Raw genomic sequence first — 231 nt, forward strand, 5'->3', positions numbered from 1 at the left:
GCAAAGCAGCTGCCATAACGTTGGCAGGATGAATGGGACGGAAGGTATCAATTTTTACGTGCCTATGTCCAACAAGACAGGGGTGGTGCGAAGCCCCTTCGAGTACCCCCAGTACTACCTAGCTGAGCCCTGGAAATACCGCGTCGTTTGTTGCTACATCTTCTTCCTCATCTCCACCGGTTTGCCCATCAACCTTCTCACCCTCTTGGTCACCTTCAAACACAAGAAGCT

The 231-nt window shown here is 51.5% G+C and overlaps 1 protein-coding gene across 1 annotated transcript in view; it reads left to right on the forward strand.

The window, feature by feature from the left end:
* Positions 1-28: 28 nt before the first annotated feature.
* Positions 29-231, forward strand: part of LOC104465488 (green-sensitive opsin-like) — a 4,712-nt gene continuing 4,509 nt past the window's right edge. Inside the window, 1 exon segment of the mRNA XM_010078544.1 lies at positions 29-229. Within this exon segment, the coding sequence (XP_010076846.1) occupies positions 29-229 (201 nt within the window).

This window comes from Pterocles gutturalis, unplaced genomic scaffold (assembly GCF_000699245.1).
Source record: "Pterocles gutturalis isolate BGI_N339 unplaced genomic scaffold, ASM69924v1 scaffold5903, whole genome shotgun sequence".
Lineage (NCBI taxonomy): Eukaryota > Metazoa > Chordata > Aves > Pterocliformes > Pteroclidae > Pterocles > Pterocles gutturalis.